This window comes from Danio rerio, chromosome 21, assembly GCF_052040795.2.
Source record: "Danio rerio strain M-AB ecotype USA chromosome 21, GRCz13ab, whole genome shotgun sequence".
NCBI classification, from domain to species: domain Eukaryota; kingdom Metazoa; phylum Chordata; class Actinopteri; order Cypriniformes; family Danionidae; genus Danio; species Danio rerio.
Genome location: NC_141041.1, coordinates 13,254,463 through 13,278,909, shown reverse-complemented (window position 1 = coordinate 13,278,909; position 24,447 = coordinate 13,254,463). Strand labels below are relative to the sequence as shown.

Genomic DNA, 24,447 nt, shown 5'->3' with positions numbered 1-24,447 from the left:
TCTCATTATTTATTTTTGTTTTTTATTAGAATACTACATTTTTTCAATTCAGCAAGGAATCAAATATCAAAACGTATCGTGTAATATTATGTTATATTTATATTATATAATTCTATAAAACATTTAGCAATCTTAGAATTTAATTTTATTTTTCATTTTTTATTTTTCAACCACATAAGTTAATTACTAATTTTATATCACAGTTCGTTTTTTATTATAATTTTCCCCCCTGCAGTTTTGTATGTTTTTCCTTTGCAATTCTGAGTCTTTGTTAAATTTAGATTTTTTTTTTTTTTATCTCATTAATTAATTTATTTTCTTTTCGGCTTAGTCCCTTTTTGGTCCCACTTTATATTAAGTGTCCTTAAATACTATGTACTTACATCAAAAAATAAATACAATGTACTTACTGTGTTCATAAAGTATTTGAGAACACTTGTGGTGCTCTTGAGTTGGGATAGGGGTTGGGTTAGGGACAAGTTTGGTGGTGTGGGTAGGTTTATGGGTGGGTTAAGGTGTAGGGAATGGTCAGCAATGTATTTACAAAAGTAATTACAAAAGTTAATTACAGATGTAATTACATACAGGTATTTAATCAAGCATAAGTACACAATAAATACATGTATTTACACAATAAGCACATTGTAACAAACTATTAAATCCTGTGTAAGTGCATATTAGTTAAGGCCACTTAATATAAAGTGGGACCCCCTTTTTTAATCCGGGGTCGCCACAGAGGAATGATCCGCCAACTTATCCAGCATTTACGCAGCGGATGCCCTTCCAGCTGCAACCCATCATTGGAAAACATCCATCACACTCATTCACACACATACACACACTATGACAATTTAGGCTACCCAATTTACCTATACCACATGTCTTTGGACATGTAGGGGGAACTGGAGCACCTGGAGAAAACCCACGCAAACATGGGGAGAACATGCAAACTCCACACAAAACTGCCAACTGACCTAGCCGAGGCTCAAACCGGCGACCGTGCTACCCATTGCGCCAACGTGCAGCCCCTGATTTTTTTATCTCACACTTTACAATTGTATCTCACAATTTTAAATTCGTATTGTTTAATCTTCCAACAACAACAAAAAAACACTAATGTATCAGGTTTCTGAGTTTTTATATCTTGCAGTTCTGACTTTTTTTTCCCCCTTTTAATGGTAAGTTTTGCTTTTTTTAATCTCACAATTAACAATTGTTCACATTTCAGTTTCAACTAGTTAACTTGATTTCTTGATTTTCAGATTCACCGTATAACAAAAAAATAAAAATAAACATTTCTAATTTAATATCACAATTGTTTTTATTTCATGATTTAAAAAGTTTCACTTATAAGATTTACAGATCTGAACTTGAAGTCTAATCAAAATGAAGTCTAAAAAGTCACCATTAACCAAAATAAGTAAAGACGGCTTAGCGTTCCATGTTGATGTTAAGTCTGCAGTATAACAGGGTATGATATTAAATAGGACCTCTTCTTTCTCCACTCTGGCAGAGGGGGAAAGATCAGTCATTCCCATGTATCACGTATCATCTCACATCTCCTCATCTAAATGAAGATGGAAAATCAATGCTGTGTCATTAATTTACCCTGCTGATGCCTTTTACTGGGACAAGTTATTACCTACTTACACAGCTAGTGAAGCATCTCTGCCTCTGCAGACGACAATACAGCTCGTGCTCATCTGACCTCACACATAAACAACATTCATCAGCGCTTTTGTCATTTTACTCCACAAATAGAAAAACAACTTTTAAGCAATAAACTAGCCCTAAACATAATAATATAGACATGTTATATATTTTAAGTGATTTAGGATAAAAAAGACCCTGTTATCTTCTGTGCATATTTAAGAACATTTTTGTCTTATTTCAGTTTTTGTAAAAATTTTGGCTGTTGATAGCATATATTTTGGCAAAAAAGTATTTCATACCAGGTTAAAAAAAAAAGTGCCATCAAAAACATGCACAATAAAACAGCAATATTTTCATCCCAATACTATTTAAGCAAAAATACATTTTTTTTCCTGGTCATTGCACCTTTGCCGTGTGCTGTGTAAATGCAGACGATCGGATACGAGTCACTTTTAAAAGATGATGGAAGCAGGTCAGCAAAAAACTCGGAATTGACGCTTCGGTGCAGTGTTTCTAAACACTTATGCTTCGGGATCTCAACGCGGTGTCGAAACGTCAGTTTCACGTCAGCCATCCCTAAATTTACTATTCATATAGATGATGAAAATGACACAACAGTCTGGTCTTTAGACATACTAGCCTCTGTTGGAGTGACACAGCGTGTCTCAGGACCTACTCATCGCCATTATCATACCTAAGACCTAATACTGTCACATGATATTGATAATGTTCAAGTTGTGCAGCAGAGTGATGAAATTAAGATGAATTGAATTGAATTCTATTCCTATATGAAATATATATTTTTGTGTTTATATTAAGGATGTGTACATCAAGAAACCTTTTTTTCTGTTGCTTTGCCATTAAACTAAAATTACGTAATGGGGTGTATTGGTTTTGGATTTTAGAGTTTTAAATATTGAATAATTTGTATGTTTTGTTTGGTGGAGTGGGGGCACCCTGACTTTGTTCTTTTTTTTTTTTTTTTGTGACACTAATAATTAGCACTAATATTTAGCACTAAAACATTGTTTCTGATGATTCATTTATTTAATTGTATTAATTTTAAAAATCAGCTTAGATTTAGCTATAATACATAGAAGGTTATACATTTAGGTTTTTTTTTTTCATTATTAAAAACAAAAGTGCACAACCAAAAGATTTAAAATTTTAAAATGAATCCTTAAATGTTTTGAAAGCAATCCTCAGGACTGATGATGTTAAAGAAATCTTTAAAGTGTAAAAAATATATTATAATGTGATACTTTTATTTTAGGTTTTTAGGTAAAGGGGACTTTTTTTTAATTAATGCACAAATGTTAAATGGTTTTTTTTTTTTTTTTGTGACTAATAATTAGCACTAATATTTAGCACTAAAACATTGTTTCTGATGATTCATTTATTTAATTGTATTAATTTTAAAAATCAGCTTAGATTTAGCTATAATACATAGAAGGTTATACATTTAGGTTTTTTTTTTTTTCATTATTAAAAACAAAAGTGCACAACCAAAAGATTTAAAATTTTAAAATGAATCCTTAAATGTTTTGAAAGCAATCCTCAGGACTGATGATGTTAAAGAAATCTTTAAAGTGTAAAAAATATATTATAATGTGATACTTTTATTTTAGGTTTTTAGGTAAAGGGGACTTTTTTTTAATTAATGCACAAATGTTAAATGGTGTGAAGTGTTTTTTTTTACACTTTCTGACAGTTTTTTTAAAGATGAAAAACAACTAAATGTAACATGCACACTCATTTCATCCTGACTTTAAATACTCATGTTCTTTTGTGTTTCCTCCACAGGTTTTGTAGAGCTGGAACACATGTTGATAACATGCCAAATGTATTTGAAATCACAACAGATCAAGATCATTGGGGCTGGGGATAGAACTGAAGCGGGACATGAGGAGGACGGAGCCGTGTGATTTTTCCACCACCACCACGAGGCTCAATGGACCTTTTTTTTTGGACTTCAGTGTTAAACTCAGGGGAGCCGCGGTGTTACCGGACCATACCGTACTCCCTTCTCCAAACCCCCGAGCCCTTATTTTGCAGGACCACTGGACACTACTGAAGACCAACACAAAAGTATATATTTAAAAAAAAAAGAAAAAAAAGAAAGAAAGGAAAACAATGCCAGCCCTTGGAAGGCTCTGAATAAGTAGTACGGAAGAAGAAGAAAAACACTTTTTAAAACTACGGTAGACTTTTAGATGGGAATCATGTAATATTGAAGACGTCTTTGGGAAAACTTTTTAAAGAACTGTTTTAGAAACCAACAAAAAGGATCAAAAAAAAAAAACTTGAAAGAACTTTTTGGAAGGATGTGACAATTCAGGACACGAACTTGCTTCGACTCGGGATGGCCAACTTTTTTTCTTGGAGTGCCTGTCCGTTTCCAGCGGCATCGGCTGTCATAAAGCACAGCCTGCGTCCGCTGGGAGACTCACCTGTCATTCCTTAGTTGTGTAGGGACCAAATGACCAAACCTTTTTATCACAAATGAAAAGAACAAAAAAAGAAACAAACGAAAAAAGACTTGTTCCTGTAACATAATCGGACCACTGCATCTCTTGCTGTGCCAATCGGTTTAAGAGTTGTATTTAAGAAGAAAAAAAGAAAGAAAAAAAAAGATATATGTATAAAAAGAACATATATGACTATATGCATACATATAGATTGCTGATATGCTTTTGAATACTGGCAGAACTATTTCTGATGGCCCGTTGAGGCCGTTCACTTCGCTAGTTTACAATTACTGCTCAAAATGAAGAATATTTATTTTTATTTCTCTTCTAGTTTTTCTCTGTGGTGAGAGAAAGGGTGCATGGGAAGGGTTGTTCCATATTGCAGCCTTACCTTTTCTATCTTACGTCCTGACCTTGTAGTTAAGAGACCATCTTAAAGAGGTTTGAGATAAACAATCCTGTTTATATATATAACGTACATACGATATGTATATGTATAGCAGACATTCGAGCAATATGTATTCATATGTATGCACTTGTACAGCATATATATGGATACATACGATATTAATCCCAAAACCCATATATGTATTTATATGCATATATTTTATATGTGTGTATATATAGAAAGCGGCTATTCAATATGTAGAGCTGTAATTTTTTTGTAGATTTAAGCTGGAGTTTGAAACCACTGCTCTGCTTTGGACTTTTACCACTGGGAGAAAAAAATATCTCAAAAATCGGCAGCTGCGATCTGCAGGCATTCCTCTCGATCCTATATATATATATATATCACGTTCCTTATCCGCCAACAAACACAGACACATACAAAAGCATAAGTTCAAGGGTAAGAAAACTGATTCAATTTGTGTATATATGTGTATATGCTACTTACAAATGCAAAAAGGCCTCCTCTCGTTTGAGAGTTTAAAGAGAATCAGGATCGTTAGTACAGAATATGGACATATCTGCCTCCCGCCTCATTTGCAAACAAACAAAAACAAAAACGTTATTGGCGTTTTTTTTGTCGCGCGTTCGCGCATGCGTCGTCGAATCGTCTGCAGTGCGTCCATACACCTGACAGCACTGTGCTACGACACCGCTAGCAGCCATTCATTATTATGATGATGTCAAAACAACGCAAACACTCGACTTCTTTTTAAAAATGCAAACGAAACAAAAACACGACTACTATAGCTACAGCTATCTGCGAAGCCTTCAAATATTTGTTGACAAACCTGTGCAGCTTGACACCGCCATTTACCGAAAAACACCCACTCGACGTGTTCTGCTTACGGTTACAATGAAGTGGGCATTATGTACGTTTTTGCACAAGTATCGTCAGAATCCGCATCACATTGCGTGTTTACATGTGCCGCTTCGAAGAGGTTTTCGATTTTCTCGCGTTTAAGGACGACTTTTGGTTATGCTTTGCAACTGCTCTATTATTGTTATTATTATTATACAAGATGGCACTATTGTAAATATAAACGAAGATTCAGTGGGGGGGAAACAAGCAGTAGATAGTTCACCTCATTTCGAAGGGGAATTCGCTTCTGACGTGTTCCGAGAATGTTTGCATCTTGCCTTTTTAGATCTTTCCGACACATGATCATTCAGGTATTCCAGGATCGTTTGCCAGGATATGCATTCCGTCTGTTGGATTTTTCCGTCTTTCTCTCGCTCATCATCTTCCTCCTCGTTAACCGTTTTCAGCTGCAACTGTTTACATAGCAATCTGGAAAAAGTGTAAAGTTGACAAAACCGACAAAGACGACAGAAGTTTTATTATAAATATATATAAGTATATACATGAACTGCTGAATATACTGTAAATGTTTTTTCTCTTTTTTGCTCTGTTCCTCTGTATATAGGTTTGCATATTTTATAGTCTTTTACTTCTATCTAGAAGGACTGGATGACAATTTAAAGACAAAACAAGCTGAATTAAAAGCAGGTAAACTCTAGTCCTTAGAGATGCAGTATGGCTGTAAGGTTGATTACGAAACGTACGAGAAGCCAATCAGATTCGATCAGAACATTTTAAGGTCACTTTTGGAACTGCTGCCAACATGAGTATTTATTTGCCTATTTATGTATTTCATTTATGTCATTTATTAAATTATTGTTTTATTTTATTATTTTTGAGCTATTAATATGTTTGTATCCACTCTGAATATCATTTTGTCATTCGAGATGCTTTTTTAAAAGTATATTTTTACATGTTTTTTGTATCGTGAGACCCAATGGAACAATGCAACTGGCAGAATCAGGGTAATCCTTTATGGAGAATGTAGAACTCATGAAGGACTGGTGTCAAAAGTTTTTTGCTGCACCTGTTAGAACTGTCTGCTGTTTTCTTCTGTTCTGCGATTCCATGCGTCTGTCAGAACTCCGATGTGCTTCACTGCTTTTTCCAAACACACTGGAAAGAAACAAAAAAAAAAGAAAACATGGAAGAAAAACTGCACTAATCCATCAGACTCTCAGCAACTCTGGTTTTATAGCCGTTCTTCATTAGCACTAACTGTCTTCAACTCATCAGAAACAGTCTGAACTTACAGAAACAATGCAGTAAAATGAAAAGAAGAAAAAAATTCAGACATTTTGAGCACAGTTGAGCGTGCTGGGTAGTATCTGTGGATTTTTGCCAAGCCTATCACAATGAGATTGAGCTGTATTAGCGGTGGAAGTGCTGCCGCAGCTCCTGCCCTGTTCTCAACTCCACGTTTCTCTGGTCCCTAGACTCTCTTTTGTAATTTTACTGAATGACGCGTTTCCGCTTAAGCCCAGTAATAAAGCACAGTGTAGAATAAAGCAGCATTAAGCTTGTCCCAATTCCTGCTGTATGTCTACACAACTTTTTTTTTTTTTTTTTTTATCTCTTCCTCTGTGTGTTTATGGATTTGTGGCACGACTGATGTACTCTCAAACCACTTCAAAGGTGGTGGGTTTATATGCACACACACACACTCGCCCTCTCTCTGAAACTTTCTTTACACCACTTCAGATCAAATTAGACCAATAGCCCTGAAGCAATGTTTGGCTGAATCCCATTGCATATACAGATGATTCGCAGATCTAGTTTGAAGTATCAAAGCATATTTGCTGCATATATTGGAAAAGCAAGGGAGTAGGAAAGTGAAGGGACATGTTAATGTCTTTGAAATATATCATAAATATGAGTTGTGGGGAAAAAATTGTGTAGAGCCCTCTGAAATATTTTTTCAGGTTTTTATTTTTTACGTTTTATCTGGCTACAATGTTATTGGTTAAAGACTTGTTTTTATGAAGAATAGGGATACGACAATATTTAATTTTTGACTGATACAGATAACCACTAACTTGTTTGGAGGCCGATAGCCAATGTAGTAGCTGTTAAAAAGTCTAATAATTTTTCTAAATTTTCTGCAGGATTGCAAAAACCAAAGGCAAACTTAAACAATGAAAAACTAATTTTATTTTTAAAATTTTACTTTAGAAAAGTTTGAAGTGATCTGATTTGTATTAAATCAACAAATCTTTTCTATATCCTTTTTTTTTATATATACATACAATCTAAGAAATTTATAAACAAAGCAACCAAGATTTTGTCTATACATAAGAGAATTTTAATTTATAATAGTAAAACTCTAATAATGAAAAATAAACCAGTCAGTATCATCGGCAGTAAATAAATGGAGAACTTTTAAGCAGATGTTACTAAAAGGTAAGTAATGCCTTGCCTTGCCTGTTCATGTCCCTTACATGTTTTATTGAGGTGGATTGTTGGTGATTGTATGGGTGTTAATGGCCAGATTAGCGAGCAATACATGAACAAAGAAATTAATAAATAAAGCAACCAAGTCACTGAACATTAACCTAAATTAAAATATCAGTAAAATAATCAAAAAATAAAAATAAAATAAAAAGTGGCTAGCAGCAAGCAAAAAAGATTACTGTCTTAAAGATGTGTGAATAATTTTGTTCTAGAATCGAAAATGATGACATGAAAAATAGCATTTATAGGACAATACTAATATTGCCGCTGATATATTGTGCATCCAGAATTCATGTCTAGTTATTGTGCGTCCTAAAAATCATGGCCAGTTAGTTAAAACCATTACACGTATACAGTTTAAGTGAACAAAATTTCACAAAAGCTTAGAAAGCCTAAAAAATTTAGCTTGATCTGCTTTTTTCAAGAAAACATAACACAATGCAACTACAATAATTAATGGCCTGCCTTACTTTCTTTTGGCTCAGTATAAAAGCTTTTTGTTAGATTCTTTCTTTTTTTTGCTCATTTTTTATATAAAAAAAAACAACATACAAAATGTAAATATTGACAAAAATAAGGTTGGACTTAAAAAAATAATGTCCTTCCAGGGTTTCTACAGGTTTCACAAAGTTAAATTTAAGTCTTAAGACATTTTTGAGACTATAATGAATGAAATTTTAGACTTATACAGGACTAAATGCTAAGGATTTTATGAATATCCTAGTAAGACAAGATTTTCACTTGCCCAATTACAAAAATGCTAAAAGTTTAAATAAAACATAGCTGTCTTTACAAAACATAACTTCAGTCTACAATAGTAATAATTTAATAATAAAATATAGGTCAGGTCAGTATCATTAGCAGTAAACAAATGGAGAACTAAGCAAATGTTACTGAAAGGAAAGTAATTAAATTATATTTTTAAATAAAAAGGTAAAATCTTTGCTCAAATGAATTGTTAGTGATTGTATAGCAATACGTGAACAAAGGAAAATTAAGACCTGTTAAAAAAAATTCAAGACCAGCAACACAATATTTCAGTAGATTTAAGGTCTTATTTTAAGCCCTAAAATTGAGTTTTTAAGTGCCTGTAAATGCCCTGTTCTTTTTGTAAAACACATATATATATATATATATATATATATATATATATATATATATATATATATATATATATATATATCTATATATATATATATATATATATATATCTATATATATATATATATATAGATATATATATATATATATAGATATATATATATATATATAATTTTTAATAGGCTTAAATATTACAATCAATCTTTTGGATAAATGACCATCACTAATTGCAGGTAATACAATTGTCATGATTGTATTTTGCAATTCAGTCCAGGTTTTCCAAATCACAACATCGATGCACCCTTAATACGTTACATCCAAGAAACTCAGAATTGCATGATTTTGTGGTAAATGCTGCAGTGACTTTAACTTCATCTTACTGACTAATCACTCTTACTAGAATTCCTCATTTGTTCAGATGACAGTGGGATTACACATTACAGATCACAGCAACTGTTCTTGAGAAGCTCTTTAATCGTACACATTGCCAGTCTACGTCAGTTCCTTGGAAAGCCTGAGGAGCTGCTGCCCAACCATCTGTGACTGAATAAACAACACCATTTATTAATAAACACATTTTTATTAAGGCAAAAATAAACCTGGAATACAGCAACGTCATGAGGAAAAAAAATACAAAAAATTAAGACCGTCATTTTTTAAGTCACTAATAAGGCAGAATTAAGAGCACAAGAATGGTTAATAGTGAGTTCTTGTTTCACAACCTGAGCATCCGTTTTCACCCTTCAACAGATGAAAAAAATGTCTTCTAAAATCTCACTCTCCTCCAGGTCTTGCAGAGCAGATCGGCTGGGCCCAAACGGAGAGCAAAGGGTCTTGTTAGAGGATGGAGGGGCGATGAAAGTATTTCGGGATGAGGGTTTGTTTCGGTGCGTCTCTGGATTGGAAACAGGACTAAAAATGTCCAGGAGCTCAATCAAAGAGTCGTCCAACCTGACAATAAAAAAATCATGAGTCAGCATAAATGTTTATATGCCAGAATAAAACTGTTCAAGTCACATACAAGTCATTTACAATTGAAGTCAGAATTATGAGCCCCCCTAAATTATTACTCCCCTGTATATCTTTCCCCCAATCAAACTCATTTATTTTATCTTTGCCATTATGACAGTAGATAATATTTGATTGGTACTGTTCAAGACAGTAGTATTCAGCTTAAAGTGCTATTTAAAGGCTTAACTAGGTAAGATTGGTTAATTAGGCAAGCCACTGTATAAAAATGGTTTGTTCTGTAGACCAGTGGTCCCAAACCCCCGAGCCTCGGACTGCTACCAGTCTATGGATCAATTGGTACCAAGCCACACAAGAAATCATGAATTGTTTCCGTTTTATTTATTCTTCGAGTCTGAATGATCTTTTATTTAAAAAAAATGACCGTATTCTCTCAATTACATCTTGGTCACTTGATCGCCAAAATTTAACCCACAAGCTAGCAAAATGAGTAAGAAACAGACAGATGTCTTTGGAAAACGTCTTTGCGAAAGGGAAAAAGCTCAGTGCAGGATCCACAAACTGTCAAAGGTATGGATCCGCAACACATTTGTTAATAAAAAAAGATCAACTGCTGGAGATCACAAATGATAGTGGCCGTTTAAATAGCACATCTTTTCCGCACGCAAGTTCAGTATTTCTAATGGAGGCGTGTGGCTTGTGTGCACATACTGGGAGCAGCGCAGGCAAGGGGCACAATGTGCTCACATCTTCCAGGCTCACCCAATTGAAAGCATCTATAGAATGCTGCAAGCAACTCTGAGAAAACAGTTGATGGTCAATTAGCAATCTATATACACCCACCCCCCGGGCCGTGGTAAAATTGTTAAGCTTTGATCAGTCCGCGGTGATAAAAGTTGGGGACCACTGCTGTGGACAAATTTTTTAAAAAATCAAATAAAAATACTGCTTAACGGGACGAATAATATTAACCATAAAATGGTTTTAATTAATTAACTGTTTTTATTCAAGCCGAAATAAAACAAAAATGGACTTTCTTCAGAAGATAAAAAATTATTAAATACTATGAAAATTTCCCTGCTCTGTTAAACATCATTTAGGAAACATTTCAAAAAGAAAAATGCACAGAAAGGCTAATAATTTTCACTGTACTGTGCATACAATTCAGATTGCCCTACATTAAAACAACAATGTTGCATCTGACTAGACAACGGAGTTCACGGGCTTTGAAATGTGTGGCCTTAGGCTGCGTATGAAGAACAGGCATGTTTTTTTTTCCCCTAGTTTGGCAGGAGAAATAAAAGAGCTGAGCGAGGAGATAAATAAATAAAAGGATAAATAAACAAAGATTAAGCTAATAAAGATTCAACCCCTCAGTTGAGGTGCTTAATAAATTATTCATCGAGTACAGACGCGCACATTTCAGATATAAAACATGAATTCTTAAAGCACGCTCCACTGATGCTGCTAACATAATTCACTGCTCATTCTAAACAGCATTGATTTGCATCCATGCAGCAGAGGGATGAGTGGCTATTCAGACACAACTGTGTGTGTGTGTGTGTGTGTGTGTGTGTGTGTGTGTGTGTGTGTGTGTGTGTGTGTGTGTGTGTGTATCAGCTCTTATGAGAGGCAGAAAACAGTGTCATCAACTGACGTGTGAAAGCTGTATTTGCTACACAACCATGATAGCGATGATTATCCACTATTTCCTTTCTGTCTGACACTTTTTGATATCATAAAAGTGTCAGACAGCTACACCTGATGAGTTTTCAAAGAAAAGTAAATAGAAATTAAAGGTTGTCAGAATGCTGAACTTCCATCCTCCTTGAGCGACACTTTAGCTCTGGTTCAAATCTAGTGACATGTTTACAGGCTGCATAGGTAGCCGCCTTCTAAGACAACATCATAACTGAGGGAACATTACAAGTGACTGATTTGGAGCACTCAGTTTAGACAGCAACTGCTCATGTCAGACTCCACTTGAAATTAGATTTTAATGAATTTTTGTGCTATTTAAGTGCAGAATGATTTTTTGTATATAATTTGATATAAAAAGTATTTATTTTCTTTTTAATCTGTTGTTTAAGTCCTTTTCATTATTCAACGAAATATTGTATTCGCTTCAGTCAACATTTTTCCAATTTTGTTCACCATCTGGGGTTTATTTTTGATACATGCAGAAAAGGTAGTACAAATATACCTGTCGATTTTAAAGGGATAGTTTAGCAAAAAAAATATTTACTTAATATTTGCTCACCCTCAAGTATTTGCAAACCTTTATAATTTTCTGTTGTTGGTTAAATACAAAGGAAGATATTTTGAAGAAAGCTGAAAATCTTTAACCATTGACTTTCACGGTAGGAAAAACAACTATGGAAGGTCAACTTTTACGGACATATCTTCTTTTTGTTAACAAAGACAAGAAAACAAGGCTGAGTAAATGACAATATTTATTTTTGAGTGAACCATTACTTTAAGATTCAATATAATTATTTAGTCATTAAATAATGCATTGAAATAAATCAAACAATGCAAAAGATTTATGCAAAATTGTCATTTTGTTAATGTCTATTTGATGCTGTTCCCATTTAACTTAAGTTCTCAGCCAAATTTAAATTGCCCTTTTTTAATACATTGATCAGAGTAAAGTATAGTAAATATAGTAAAATGTATCCATACTGTTAGAAATTAAAAGACTGAAATTTAAATAAAAATTTAAGTAAAAAAGGTTTTAATAATCAAAATCATCCATTGTCAACTGGTAAATAGGGGAGTGTTATACGATGAACAACTCGGACAGAATTCACTTTTCAAAGCATCTATTGAACCACTTGCAAACTACGCATCAGAAAAACGTTCATATTTACACGAAAACAACCAAGTGCATGGATCACAGCCTTTTCAGATGACTGAACTTTGGAGCTTGCCAATCCAACAGCTTTACTTTGGGTAGAAAATAGTAGTCAAAATAACTTTTCTATGAAACCCATTAGTATAAAGTAAAATCTGATATCCCTGATCCTCCTCTTCTCCTCCTCTCTTTAAAACCTAAAACTACTCCTCCTCCCAATGTCTATTTCGGTTGACTTGGTGAGGGCTGAGTGAATTGGTGAATCTGTAAAGATGAGTTGAGGCTGACAGATTGATCCCCAGAGTGTTGAACACATGTTTGCACACAGGTAGCTCTGTGGGGTTCCTGAGCACCTGTTCTCCTCATGCTGGCACTCATGAAGGTGCCCTACAGAAGCTTTGGAACACATCCTGCATTGTGTTCTGCTGCCAAAGATCGCAAACCTCCACTTCCCTGAGGGCTGCAGAACAATTGATCTCACTTCACACTTTACCAAGACCTCCAAGAAGCTGGTCCTTTGACAGACCTCCTGAAGCCACTGCAGTTTGTTAACCACTGTTATGGTTCTGACCCTGAGCTCTAGAGGTAGCGACCATTCACAATTAGCAAAATATGCTTCACAATTCTGGTTTGCACAATATCCATTACAAAGAGTATTTGATAATCATATTAGTATATGTCGCAAATTACAGTTTGTTGAAGTTAGTATTTCAAAGTTACCCTGGTGGTCAACTATTCCCAGTAGGAATTTAAACCGCAGACCTGTGCGTACTCTAACCTCTAACATGTACATAAATTTGATTGGAATTACAAGTTTTTTTGTTTTTTAGTGTTAGCAAACTACAAACATGGAGGATGTGCAAGATCGACGGTTAACTGGAGAGGTTTTAGTTGTTTTAATGATTCTTAACGTCTAACCTTCTGCAATATATTTATTTGAGGTTTTCAGAGTTATTTTTCATCAGCATCAACAATGTGAACTTTTATAAGACATGTAGGGTCAACTTCTATATGCTGAATTATACGAACACCTTTGAAGACTTCTCTTCATGAAAGATCAGCGAATAGCAGATTAATCTGCTGCTGCATCACCAATATGGTAGGAAATTAAAAATAAAAGAAATCTGGATGATGTGACAAGATGATTGAAAAAGCAACTAAGCAACATAATGGTCCATTGTTGAGGAAGTAGTATGTCAAAGTTTGCATACTCGGTTACATACTCCTTAAAAATACATACTTTTAGGACAAACTGGGACGCTGCACACTTGTTCTGACTACTGGCATTAAAAAAAATATATATTTTATATGTTTAAACCTTAGCATGCAGCCTTACCGTCTTTATGAAATCACTGGGAAAAATAATTAATTATTAATCGATAAACTTGAGTAAAGTACAAAATAAATTTATGAGTAAGATTTCTGTTGATATTTGTCACTTTTTATTTGACTCTTTTATAGTGCATTCTATGATTGTTTAGGCAAAAGACGAGCAATGATGCATTGCATTAAAAATTTATTTATACTTTGCTAGTGGGATAGACTGACTGATGGATAGACTGCTTCGTTTTCTATTTAAGATTCCAGAATCTACTATCCAAATGTTGCAACAGAAATCAAGACTAAAACAAGGGAAACTTTTTCCTAATCATGAGCCTGCACTGTAAAAAGAAAATGATGGATTTCACACAATTCCTTCACGTTGTCCCAGCACACATCATGTTAACTCAATTATTTTTACAAATTCACAAGGATTAAAAAAACCAGTTGTCCTAAAAAAATGTGTTGTTTCAACTCATTTGAAATAAGTAGCGTAAACAAGCAGCAAATTTAATTAATCTTCTGCTGTAGCTCATCTGCTTCAAGGTTTGTGCATTCAGAGATGGTCTTGCTGAACTATCAGTCTGGTCATTCTCTTCTCGCATTAACAACGCATTTTCACACACATAACTGCTTCTCTCTAGATATTTTCTCTTTTTCTGACCAGTCTTTGTAAACTTTTAAGATCTGTATGTACAGATCAGAAGTTTCTGAAATACTTAGACCAGCTCATCTGGTACCAACAAGTTCTTTAAAATCACCTTTCTTCTCCATTTTGAGGCACTTTACATCAGGCATGTCTACATGCTGTAAAGCACTGCTATGTGCTTGGCTGATCTGGCTTTATTAGTACCTAATAAAGATGGTTGGTGAATCCACAATTTCTTAAAATAATGTCCAAATAGGGTTTGCCAAAGAACAAGACTCTGCCACCTCTTCTTTATGCATACTTCCATATGTAATCCTGATAACTGACTACATGTCACATATACAATTTCCAGTTGCATTTCAGCAACAGCATGACACATCTAATGTTGACACTTACATTGTTTTTGCATGGTAAATCTGTCAAACTGTATTCCAGTACTTTTACTCCTGCAATTTTGCTCTGCTAATATTGCATATGTTGGTTATTATCATATTTTCTGTAGCATAATAGATATTGCCAAGTGATTTTTTTAAAGAAATGCACATAACTTTATCTGTCAGGTATGCTTCATCTATCCGAATGCACAGATACTTACAAGAAATACTCACTGTCAGTCTACAGCTTAAAATATTCACTCACAATAAAAAAAAATGCTTCAAATAGTTCAAGACATCATAATAGGTCAAGTAGCTTAATGTTCTTTTCCTTTTAAGCCTGAAACTTGAATCTAGGTTTCATTTACATCCAGTACTTATGACAACAATAGTGTAACGTCCAATCCGGGAATCTCATTTTGTCATTTTGGCAAATGGCAATCGATTTGCCATCCGACAATTCTCCTGCCCATTTGCATTGGAGGGAACGAGGAAGAGAAAGAGAGCTTACGCTGGGTGGATGGCTGATGGGGTGGGACTTTGGCAAGGCTCCCTCTTGAAATGTGAGAATTAGCATTTTTATTTGTTGATTTATTTAACGGACAGGCCTCTCAAACAGCCATCCATCAACGAACGACATTGCCGATATGAATAATGCATTTCTTACCGCCGGTCACAATCTATAACAAGGGAAGGAGTAGGTGTAGTTTGGGCGGGGGAGGGGGATGTTAGGGCGTTGGTAGAGGAAATTGCCGGAGAGAATGCTAATGTGTTTGGCAGTCATATTTACCCAAACGCTTTCATTGCTTTTCACAAGGTCCACTGGCGAATGACCATGAGACATTAATATCACTTAAGAGGAGGTCTGCTAATCCCAAATGCTATCTGTTCATTCAACGGATCAGCTAAGGGTTGGAAACGCAGTTCAAGATCCCTGAAATGAAAAAGTAGAGCTGAGCAGCGTTGAGCCAGTATTTAAGTCACTTTATTATTGTAGCAAACTTTTGGAATTACAAAAAAAAGATACAACTAATTTTAAAATAATAATATTATTAGTAAAGGTCAGTGACAAAAAAAAGTGTTTTCAAACATAAAAACAATAAAAGTGTAATGCAGCTTTACATTTTGTTCTGTGCATTATATTAGTCCTGTTTGTTTTTATATACTATATTTTATATATTTTATATAAAATACTATATTTTTGCTATTACGGATGCTCACATTAACTGATTAACTGTTAACTGCAAGGATGCATTATTATCAGTTGGTATCTGCAACTACAGACATACTTGTCAATGAAGCAAAATTGAAGGAGAGAAAGAAGGATATTGCTGGTCACAGTTACACAGAAAAGTTGATGCCAAACCAGCCCCGATAGTGATTGTCTGTATACTGAATCTGCGTCAGAAACACCTCAGTGTCTTTGCACAAGTGATGAAAGAAGCCGCAAACTCTGCACCGCTCAAACACAACAGATATAGTTTTAATGATTAAGTGTACAACTAACAAAATAAAAAAATTAAAAATCAGTTTGAAAAAATACAGATTTTTAATAGTTCTTAATAGCCTATACATAGCTTAATCTATGAATCAAACAAATCCAATAATTTACTTGATTTTTACATAATGATAACTCCAGCGCTGATGCTTAGGTAAAACCAGATGCTCAAGACAATCTTCTATAAACCATTTCAATGTGATCATGTCATTGGCCCATAAACATTTCTTGCTTGTTATCAAACTATTTAATAACTGTAATAAGAGGCGATTCAATCATAACTTAATGTTAAAACAGCTATCATAACATTATTTATCATTATGTGGCTCTTTTTGGATTCTCAGAAGCTATAGAGATATAAGATTTAAAACAGAAAATACGTTAGGAACATTGTTTTTGTTTACATCCCTCAAATTAGTCTATTACAAATGTGGACAGAGGTTTGTGATACAAGAATTACAGCTGAGTATTAATTAAATGCATATTTTCCATGTAGCAATCGATTTGAAGTAGCCTGCCATTTTTAATTGATGGAAGAAAAAAAACGTAACTGGTAAAAATAGACTATGCTGGTTCTTAAAAAGGATTCAGTCAGTGTTTTCAATTTGTAATTTAAATTTGGAATTCAAGTGTAACTATCTGGGGCAAGCCTATTTATTTTATTGTTTTTATTTATGTTAATCTTTTTTTTTTTTGCTGTTGGAAACCCTGCAGGTTAAAATACATCAGTGTTTTAAAATGCAATAGTTTGTGTGTCAGAAAATAGACACGTCAATTAATTTTTAAAAATGAAATAATAATCTAATATTAATCTGACTGGTTAATGGTTAACGTTCGGTTAACCAGCAGCATTTTTCAGTTGGAAAAATTAACCGAAATGAGCATCTCTGCTATAATTTACAGAAGACAACAAGAATAATTTGATGTTATAAACAAAATAGAACATCTCGTCTTTGACCCAAATGTGTGCAATTTGTAATGTATAATACTACATCAATAAAATATATTACATAAAATTATTACTATAAAATCTATTTAATTAAAATGACTTCTAAGCAAAGCAGTCTTCACTTGGATCAGAACAATTTTCAATACTCTTGCAGAGTGTTTCTGAATAAAGGTGGAAAAATAAGATAAAAACATACTAAAATCTCTACCTCATAAATTATTTTCCAAACCGGAGCATTAAAAAAAAAAGATTCTCCCATCAATGTGAGAAAGAAAGAGTAAAATACAGAGAGAGGGAAAAAGACACAAAGAAAGAAACGGGTTCTACTTCAGTAATTCCAAACAAAAGACAGTTTATCAGTTTCCTCCGCCTCTGACTCCAGCTATTTTACTGTTCTCATTAAAAATGTCCGACACGCATGAGAGCCCAAACAAATTTGTAGCCCAAACAGTATTATGAAAAAAAATCCTAAACGCCCAAATGCCGACAAAACTGCATGTCAATTTTCTTCTAAATCAATAGTAAGCTGAGAAGCAGCACAGGACCGCTGACATTTCTCACTTCAACTCTTATCAACACAGCCCTGAAAATTTTAATAAGATACACAATTCAAAAAAATGTTCCCCTTGTAAAGTGAAGAGGAGTTTACAAAAGATGGCCTAAGCCTGCACAGGTTAATTTAAAATGGTCGAAGTAATTTGAAGGAGGAACGTGGCTCGATAAGTGTATTGTTTTGACGATTCTTTCAGCGGTTGAGGAGTTTTATCAGTATGACTGCATAATTCATCTCTTTTGTGACACTTACAGTGCAGTTCACTCTCCTGAACAAGATCAAGACTTTTTTCTCTTCTAAAAGGAAATGTGAGTGGACAGTACAAATGCCATAAATGGATTTCGCTTAATATTTTTAAGGTATTAAATACTGGACAATATTAAACAAAAACATTTTAAATTGTCATTGTAATTATTAATTAACATATTCTTATTAAATTCTGCATATTATGTTTTGCCAATACACATTTTTTTTTACAGTTTTATTGCTCATGTGAAACTTGTGGGATTATTGAAGTCTGGTTGCTAAAATATAGTCTACATGCAACTCCACTTGCTGATTACTTCATCTGTTTTGTCATGACAGTTAGCCTACTCGGCATCGCCCCCTGTGGTTGCAAATAACAGTACAATGGCAAGCTCGTCAAGTATAAAAGCCTCCTCAACTTGTGGTGGTTGTGCGTTAATAACTATGATGGTTGGGATTAGGTTTGGGGAAAGAGTAGACGTTAAAAAAGGTTTAAGTAAAAAAAATTAATATTGTAATATTTAATAAGTAATACAGCTTTGGATAACTAGAAACAGCGACCGCTAGTCTCACCTCCATCATTACAAGTTGTGGTATGTAAAGATGTTAATAGCTGTGATGGTTGGGTTTAGGGTTGTAGTAGGTATAGACGTTAAAAACTGTAATGGTTGGGTTTAGGGTTGGGGAAGGTGTAGACGTTAAAAACTGTAATGGTTGGGTTTAGGGTTGGGGAAGGTGTAGACGTTAATAGCTGTGATGGTTGGGTTTAAGGTTGGGGAAGGTGTAGACGTTAATAACTGTGATGGTTGGGTTTAGGGTTGGGGAAGGTGTAGATGTTAATAACTGTGATGGTTGGGTTTAGGGTTGGGGAAGGTGTAGACGTTAATAACTGTGATGGTTGTGTTTAGGGTTGGGGAAGGTGTAGACGTTAATAACTGTGATGGTTGGGTTTAGGATTGGGGAAGGTGTAGACGTTAATAACTGTGATGGTTGGGTTTAGGGTTGGGGAAGGTGTAGACGTTAATAACTGTGGTGGTTGGGTTTAGGGTTGGGGAAGGTGTAGACGTTAATAACTGTGGTGGTTGGGTTTAGGGTTGGGGAAGGTGTAGACGTTAATAACTGTGATGGTTGGGTTTAGGGTTGGGGAAGGTGTAGACGTTAATAACTGTGGTGGTTGGGTTTAGGGTTGGGGAAGGTGTAGACGTTAATAACTGTGGTGGTTGGGTTTAGGGTTGGGGAAGGTGTAGACGTTAATAACTGTGATGGTTGTGTTTAGGGTTGGGGAAGGTGTAGACGTTAATAACTGTGATGGTTGGGTTTAGGGTTGGGGAAGGTGTAGATGTTAATAACTGTGATGGTTGTGTTTAGGGTTGGGGAAGGTGTAGACGTTAATAACTGTGATGGTTGGGTTTAGGGTTGGGGAAGGTGTAGACGTTAATAACTGTGATGGTTGGGTTTAGGGTTGGGGAAGGTGTAGACGTTAATAACTGTGATGGTTGGGTTTAGGGTTGGGGAAGGTGTAGATGTTAATAACTGTGATGGTTGTGTTTAGGGTTGGGGAAGGTGTAGACGTTAATAACTGTGATGGTTGGGTTTAGGGTTGGGGAAGGTGTAGACGTTAATAACTGTGGTGGTTGGGTTTAGAGTTGGGGAAGGTGTAGACGTTAATAACTGTGGTGGTTGGGTTTAGGGTTGGGGAAGGTGTAGACGTTAATAACTGTGGTGGTTGGGTTTAGGGTTGGGGAAGGTGTAGACGTTAATAACTGTGGTGGTTGGGTTTAGGGTTGGGGAAGGTGTAGACGTTAATAACTGTGATGGCTAGGTTTAGGGTTGGGGAAAGTGTATTATTCTACAAGTTATGCCCCTTCAGCTTACACCCCTGTCTTGCAGTCCGCAAACAGACCCTACTCCGCAAAACATAATTCATTCATTTTTCTCCACAAACGGTGCAGGACAACAAAGTGACACTGGCCTTAGCAGGAACTTTAAAATCCCTCAAAGTGAAAGATAAGACATATCTAAGTGTGTTATCATGCAATAATCAGTTATTGGGTTCACACACACATCAATAATTCTGCCAATAAAAAAACAGAGTGAAATGTGATGTACTCAAGCAGACCCGAGACATCCATAATCATTTTCATTATCCTGAGTTTTTTTTCCCCCCCATGGCATCTTTTTCCCTTTAAAGCAAACTTGTTTTAATAAAGTGCTTGTCTATTGATTGACTGTAGGCTGACAGGATTGTTGTATTTAGGGTGTCCCTCTAGCATCAAATACATCAGAACTTCGGGCCAGACCTGAGGTTGTTTAGGAGATAGCCCGGCGGTGTCCAACTTCTTGCTTCTTAAAAAGATATATAAATAAAACTACAGATCCACTGAATTCATTGATTTCTTCAAATCAAGTTTAGTTTGAATAATGCAAAGATGCATTGCTCTCTAGAGCGTAAGCTACAATAAATATTGATCTTCCATACTTAAAAATTTTCATATAGTTGGACAGTGCAAACACAATCTGCTCAGAGTATGTTCCTGTTTAGTGTGTTTCCCATGATGGACTATCAAACATCCTGAGATTTATAAGGACACACAAGCATTTGTTAATTAAAAATCAATTTAATATCAAATGTACCTAATTTTACCTGATAAATTAATATGGTTTCTGCATATTGAGTATTTGGATTTTTACTGTACATCATTTTTTTTTCTTTAATGACTATAAAGACTATGGGAACAATTCAAGGTAGTTTATTATTATTTTCAGTGTATAAATGGTTCAGTTTATCTTATAATTCTAATGATAATAATTCCTAGATCCTTATATAATTATCCCCTTTTTAAAATTAATTTATAATAAAGTTTTTATATTATTACAGATACAATATTACTATATATTATTACAGATAAACTAAAAATAAAAAATAAAAAAATGAGATTAATATACAACACATACTGTATATCATTTTTACATGTTTCCAAAAATAACTTAGATGAAAATAAAAGACTTATCAAGATCAACAAGCCAAGAAAAACATCCAAATGTGTTACTCACAACGACTGACACATATGTGTGTGCACATGTTGTGCTTCAAATGATCAGACAGGCCTGAGCAAAGTATAATCTCAGATTTTCTGTATTCACGTAAACATTTTTGGATTTTTCTTAAGCAGCTGGTGTAAAAATCTGGGTAGGGTTCCACCAGCTGTTCATAAGTTCTTTTTTAAACTGGAATGTAAAGTCCATACTTTTTAGAAACTACTAGCTAGTTTGTAACTAAATTTGTTCTTACTTCGGTTGCACAGATCATAACTAGTTACTACATACTGACGTCATTTATCTCATATGCACTATGATGCGGTAGCTTACTATGATGAGGGAGGTAACTGCGAGTAACTAAAACACTCCAACTACCTAAAAACGCAGAAACTCTGCAAAATTCACTGAGTGTGTGTTTGCTGGACAGTCTTTCACTGACACCGAAATTACAGCAGAAGCCCCAATTTCACTGCAATTGAGAAAATGAAAGTAAACTCCATTTCACTCACTCACTCACTCACTCTCTGTGTGGCCCTTTGACCTGCTGACGTGACTTTTACTCTTCTCTCGGCTGTTACATTGATACTTCTGGATACAGACTTGAGCGCTTGTCTGCAGGGCGAGTTTTTTCCACCACGTCTATCATGGATCAGCTGTGATCGCGGCTGCTGTTTATCAGTGTCCCTCATCGGTGAACAACGAAATATTTATGGTTATATAGAACCAAAGACCTTAGTTATATAGAGCATGTGAACACAATGACAAATCAGCGATGTTTAAAAGCGTGCTCCACAGTGCTTAAATGTTTGCGGAACACGGATGTTTTTCAAACTTTAAATATTATATAAATATTTTCATACATTAATAAAAGAATTCTTGTGCTGTCAAGTAAAATATAAAATTGTGTATGGAAAGAATAGTCAATGCACCGTGATATCAAATTTGAACCAAATTGATGGCATGATAATCGTAACCGAGACCACTGTAGGTTTACACCTTTATGAAAAATGCATCATTCTTCATTATTATCGTGAGCTCCTAAATGTAAACTAATCTTGCCGTCAACTCTTTTCTACCATTATACATGGGGGAAGGCTGCTGTAAATAATTAGTTGGAACAGAATTAAGTTTAAACTGAGTTCAGTGGTGCAATACAAACATATTTAGTAGGGCGAAATTTGTACTTAGACCCAATCCCAATTCTATTTTTGTACCCCTACCCCTTCCCTTTGGCCCTTGAAACAGAGTGTGAAGGGGAAGGGCTGCAACATCTGCACACGTCATCATAAGTCATCGCGATCTCATGCATCATAAGAGATCAGACAATGGCGACTGCTGTAGTTATTCCAGTTGAGTTATTTTTTGGTATTTATCTTCAAGTAATCACTTAAGGCAATGATATCATGCTATCATATAACAATATAACGTGGCAATAAGATCGTAACTGTACTGTGCATTTACACAGTGGCCATATTCAGCCATGTAAACACACAAAAAGCATTACGATAAAACAAGAACACTTATGAATGTATTAAAACATGTGCTTGTTTGTTGTAAAAATTCGTAATAATGACAAAAAATACTTATTTGTGGATCTCCTTACTTCCGTGTGCAGCAATGCTGCCGTTGTAGATGGTGAATTCTGTGAAATTTTCTTACCCCTTGGTTTCAAGTGTGGTCCTGAAAAATCTCAGTTCGAAGGGCTATTTACCCCTTCCCTTTAGCTCTGCACCTTCAAGCTTAAGAGAATTGGTACACCCCAACCCCTTCACATGACTGCGCAAAGCGAGGGGTAAAGGGGTAGAATTGGGATTGGGCCTTAGTGGCCCCTTAACTGGCCCCTGATGTGTAATTATATTCTATACATGCATTAGGTTGTAATATAACAAATCTGTTCAACAAATTAACTTTTCAATCAAACGTGTAAATAAAGAGCCATCTCATAATTTATCACACATCTTTGATTAGACGCTTCAAGGCTGCTTGATATAATAATGAAAGGTGAATCTTCCAGAATGACCACTTCAAATTCAACAGTTTGACTGTTCATTAAGAAACACATCCTCTGCCCTGGTTCACATCTGGCCCTTTCCGAGATCCCAGGTACATATTAAGCATACGCTAGTATTCAATCCCCTGTCAGTTCTGACATTCTCTTGGTATGCATACCACAAATATCATGGCAGCACACAAAGCAGCCTAATTTTCCTGGCCCCTGTAAAAGTTCTGCCTTGATAATGAAACATCTGAGACAGAAAGGAACATATTAATGCAAAATATTCACCATAACATATAAAAAAGGCAATTACTTCTGAAGTCAGTACATTTTCTTCTAGGAAAAAAGGGAAGAAATATGCCTTACAAATGACTTACAAATAATCTGCATTTTTCAGAGATGGTGTGCTAAACAAGACATGCTCGTGCTCTCGCTGTGGGGGTTGGAGGAGGGAAAAAAGACATGCTGTCACATTAATTACCTTTCTACGTTAAAAGAAAAACGGTAATGAATTTCCTTCCCTATCCCAGAGTGTGTCTCGCGCTAGCGGTCAGTGATTCATTCTCTGCCTCACTCTTTCTCATTAAGCTGAGGGAGGCGGCGCGTTCTCGGCCCGGGCTGGAAGACTCGGTTCAATTACACCTGCTGCTGGGCCCTGCTACGCCAGCTAATGGGACTCAGCTTGGCTCCTGTCAGCCTCAGCGCTGGCCGGCAAAAATCTTCATTTAACTCATCAAATAGGCCTCGCACTGCGAACGGCCCAGACCAGCTTCCCCTTTTTTTCTTCCTTCGCTTCTTGTCCCTTTTTCCATGTTTTGTTCTCATTCCCCCATACATCACCTCTCACACCCCTTCTCTTATTTCACACTCATGCATTAAGAAGCTCTATCGCAGAAGCAGAGACTCTAAAAACACAATTAATGCATGGTTTTGGCCCCTGCTGTGCTGTTGAGGCAAAATTGCTGTAATTTCCCTCTTTTCACTCCTTTTTGAATTGAACTTGTTAAATTGTATTTAC

General features: G+C 35.2%; 2 protein-coding genes across 55 annotated transcripts in view; one reads left to right on the top strand and one right to left on the bottom strand.

Annotated features, from left to right (window-relative positions):
* celf4 (CUGBP, Elav-like family member 4) overlaps positions 1-6,944 on the top strand; it is a 257,699-nt gene extending 250,755 nt beyond the window's left edge. For 49 of the 50 annotated variants that reach the window (XM_087299561.1, XM_087299548.1, XM_087299560.1 and 46 more), the window contains one exon: positions 3,457-6,944. The gene's annotated coding sequence lies outside the window, so the exon portion shown is untranslated. The remainder of the gene's footprint in view (positions 1-3,456) is intronic. The other variant, NM_001002562.2, reaches the window with a different exon arrangement.
* A 2,598-nt stretch (positions 6,945-9,542) lies between these two features.
* The window catches only part of zgc:162344, a 37,966-nt gene continuing 23,061 nt past the window's right edge, over positions 9,543-24,447 (bottom strand). For 4 of the 5 annotated variants that reach the window (XR_015519639.2, XM_087300079.2, XM_087300077.2 and 1 more), the window contains exon 11: positions 9,543-9,933. Coding sequence is in view for 4 of the 5 variants with exons in the window: in XM_087300079.2 (XP_087156205.1) it covers positions 9,726-9,933 (208 nt within the window). In the remaining variant the exon portion in view is untranslated. The remainder of the gene's footprint in view (positions 9,934-24,447) is intronic. The other variant, NM_001083836.2, reaches the window with a different exon arrangement.